This window comes from Bactrocera dorsalis, chromosome 3 (genome assembly GCF_023373825.1).
Source record: "Bactrocera dorsalis isolate Fly_Bdor chromosome 3, ASM2337382v1, whole genome shotgun sequence".
NCBI lineage: Eukaryota > Metazoa > Arthropoda > Insecta > Diptera > Tephritidae > Bactrocera > Bactrocera dorsalis.
Window position 1 is genome coordinate 86,034,034 of NC_064305.1, and position 3,702 is coordinate 86,037,735.

General features: G+C 38.8%; 1 protein-coding gene across 2 annotated transcripts; it reads left to right on the forward strand.

Annotated features, from left to right (window-relative positions):
* The first annotated feature begins 354 nt into the window (after positions 1–354).
* LOC125777348 (putative inorganic phosphate cotransporter) lies at positions 355–2,808 on the forward strand. Of its 2 annotated transcripts, XM_049452066.1 has the most exons (4): positions 355–511; positions 699–835; positions 894–1,973; positions 2,043–2,808. In XM_049452066.1, the coding sequence occupies exons 1-4, from the start codon at positions 499–501 to the stop codon at positions 2,178–2,180; spliced, it is 1,368 nt and encodes a 455-aa protein (XP_049308023.1). In that variant the 5' UTR covers positions 355–498; the 3' UTR covers positions 2,181–2,808. The 2 variants fall into 2 exon arrangements, with proteins under 2 accessions (XP_049308023.1, XP_049308022.1); XM_049452065.1 differs by having other exon boundaries at positions 894–2,808.
* The last annotated feature ends 894 nt before the right edge of the window (positions 2,809–3,702 follow it).

The window sequence follows — 3,702 nt, forward strand, 5'->3', positions numbered from 1 at the left end:
GGTGTCTCCGCTCAAGGCTCTTAGATCCATTTATGTAAAATCCATTTATGTAAATGGAGAACACATCACATCTTTTGGGAATACATGTGATGGAGGAAGGGGCATAATAGATGATATGTGGCTGTGCAAACCCCATCTAATTTCTGTTCTATTCTATTCTGTGGAGTTTCCGACGTTTTTTTCTAGATGCTACGAGTACAAACTAAATGGCAAACTAAATATATTCTATTCGAGGTATACAAATTATTTATATTTACAAATTGGAAAAAACGATACTTTTCTACCACCACTGAAAGTATAATTGAATTAAAGTACTTTTTAAGCTACACTAATCATATTGCCATTGCCGCTGTCCACTCTACATATATAACCCATTAAAAAAGCAAAAACGGTTATATGGTTTTCGTACTCAATCAGTTCACTTGCTTGGTGGCATTTCAATTAATAAGTTGTGGTTTCGAAACTTTAAGTTCCAGTGTGACTAAAACTGAATATTAAATGGAAAATAAAGGTTTGTACAAACATTCGCACTGCGCTAACTATTTCGAGCGAAAAAAATTTGAATAAATTGTGAAAGTTCATGTAACGGAAAATCTGAGTAAGAAATGTGCTTAATTTTGATACATAACAAAAACATTACTCTATACTTTTTAAATAATTATTATTTTAATATAAAAAAATATATCTCCGTCTTCTAGCACCGTTCTTTGGCGCTCGTCATGTGCAATGTATTTTATTATTTCTCGGAGCCGCTGCTGCGTTCGCGCAACGCGCAAATCTCTCTGTAGCGATAGTAGCAATGATGGATAAGAATTCGGCAAACCCCAATTTTGAGGTAGGAAAACTTAAAAAAAAATATAATATTTTTTCATAAGCATAATTTTTTACGCAAGGAGTACCAATGGTCCGAGCAGACAAAATCCTACCTGCTCAGCAGTTTCTTTTGGGGCTATTTTGTAACACAAATACCGGGCAGTCAGTTGGCGCACAAATTTGGTGGTAAAATAACGCTGCTCCTTAGCATAACACTAAGTGCAATTTTGGCTTTACTCACGCCGCTGAGCGTGCGTTTGGGCGATTGGCAACTGCTCTGTGCGCTGCGTTTGTGTCAAGGTCTCTTCCAGGGTAGCACGTTTGCATCGATCCACACAATACTCTCCAAATGGATACCAGCCGAGGAGCGTAGCTCACTTGGCACCTTTTGCTACAGCGGTATGGCTTTTGGTACTGTGCTGATGATGTTCGTCAGCGGTTGGATTGCCTCTTCCACATTCGGTTGGCCGGGCATATTCTATTTTGCTGGCTTAATCAGCGTAGTTTGGGGTTTCATTTTTTACTTTGTCGGCACTAACACACCAAGTGAATGCAAATCAATGACTGAGGCGGAGCGTTTATATATTGAAGCCGCAATTGCGACAACGGTTAAACCGGAGCATGAGCAAGCAATCATGAAGACACCTTGGTTGAAGATACTCAGCTCTGTGCCTTTCTGGGTGGTATTGCTGACGCAGGCCACCTACGCATGGGGCTATTGGACACTGATGACACAAATCCCCTCATATATGAAGAGCATACTGGGACAAGATATCCAGAGCAATGCGCTCATGTCCGCAGCGCCTTATCTGGCTGATTTGTTGTTGACATTCGTATTTTGTTTTTTATCTAGTTTTCTGATTAAACGTAGCTACATCAGTATTAATGTCAGTCGGAAACTGTTCAATACTATCGGATTTTGGGTGCCTATAGTACCGCTCATACTACTCGGCTATATGCGCGCCGATCAGAGCGAGTTGGCACTGATTTTGCTGGTGATTGCTGTTAGTGTGAATGCGGCCGGCAATTTGGGTTTCCTCATCAATCATATTGATTTAGCCCCCAACTTTGGTGGTGTCCTTATGGGCATGGCGAGTAGTGCGGCAAATATTATGAGCTTATTGGCCCCACTGGCGGTGGGCTTCATTGTTACAGATGCGGTTCGTATATTTTCTATTTATTATTTATATAGAAAGCTTACTTTTTTATTTAACGGCCTGCATTTACAGAAAAATGTGCTACAGTGGCGTATTGTCTTTTACATTGCTAGCGGCATGTACTTCGTTGGCAATTTATTGTTCATCTTGTTTGGCCAGACTAAAATCCAGGTCTGGAACTATCCTAAACGGCAATCCACAACGGCATGAGCGCGTTGGTATTTGAGTGGAAACTATTAAAATTAACACAGAGAGTATGTGAAGACAATAAAATAATTGACTCTAGAAATGCTCTAGTAGCGATCGTTGCTGTCTTCAGAAGCCTGAATATAAAAAATTAAAAAAAAACTCAACTCCAATGAATCGGTTATATTAATAAAAGTGTTGATAACCATATTGACACATTCTTATCGAAGATTAAAGTACAGTTTTGTTCAATGCTCTTTAATCTTTTCGTCATAACACAGTATTTGCACAGCAGAAGTGAGCGCATTATCTCGTGTCAGAGCTAAAAGATTGCAGTAGTTTAATCAAAAAGCCACTTCAGGCGAGTAAAGGTGTTTCCACTTAAGTTGATCTATGTTACTTATGTGTTATTAAATGTTCAATATGAACTATTTAGAATTAAAAAAAAAACAAAAAAAAAATAAGTAAGACCTTTAACTAGTCCGCTAAATATAGGAATGTCAACATCAACTTTCATTAATGAAATTCTTGTACTTATAAGGAAATCACTTTAAGATATAATCGAATGTACTCGGCTATAACTAAGATCTACACCAATAAAGAAAACGAAGAATACATATGTAGGAATATAAACAAGAATAAACGTTAGGCTATAATACTTTTCACAAAAACAAAATATTCTTTATAAGAATTTTACTTTGATCGTTTGGTTTGTACATATATCAGGTAAGTATATACTAGAGTGAATCGATCTGAAGAATTTCTTTGCAATTCTTACCATTACCGTTGAAAATAACACCTGCCAAATCGCTTCGAAGAGCTGTTTGGATCGGGCACGATGGGAGCGCTGAACTAGCGTTTCTGGAGACTAAAAGATGAGATAACTCCGTATTCACCTACAACATGCGAGGGCGAAGCCTCTGCCAATTAAATGCTATGTCTAAAGCAAAACGAAACCGATGTTATGCTGATGCACGAACCGCGGCTGACCAGTAACGGCATCTCTAGATTCAGAACGAATAAAAAGTTGTTGGTGACCAACGAAGCAAGTAGAAGCAGAGCCTGTATGATGGTCCGAAATGAATTAACAATATTTTTTTACCCAATTTCAGCAATGCTGATGTGGTGACGGCAAAACTGTAGTGCGACGCCAGAGGTTTTTGGTTAATTTCTGCATATATGGCGCACGACGATGAAGTATTGAGCAAGACCATGGCTGATGCGTCACAAAGAAGAACTGATGTCATCATTGGTTCCGATGACAACTCACGACATGTAATCGAAGACAGATCGGGTACCAATAACAGAAGTGAGTCGCTCTTTGATGTCATTGTTAGTGAGAACCTGTTGATTTGTAATGACTGCTAGCAGGGAGGAGGATCCTAATCTCACCCTTAACTGAAATAATTGCCCCACTGAACTCAAACTGGGGGGTCACTCCTTCTATCATTATAGGTATATCGGGTTCCATCTAGTCGGAGAATGTTCGACTAGAAAATGTTTTAGAAATCCTATGAATACAAACTGGGAAATATACCGCAAGAGA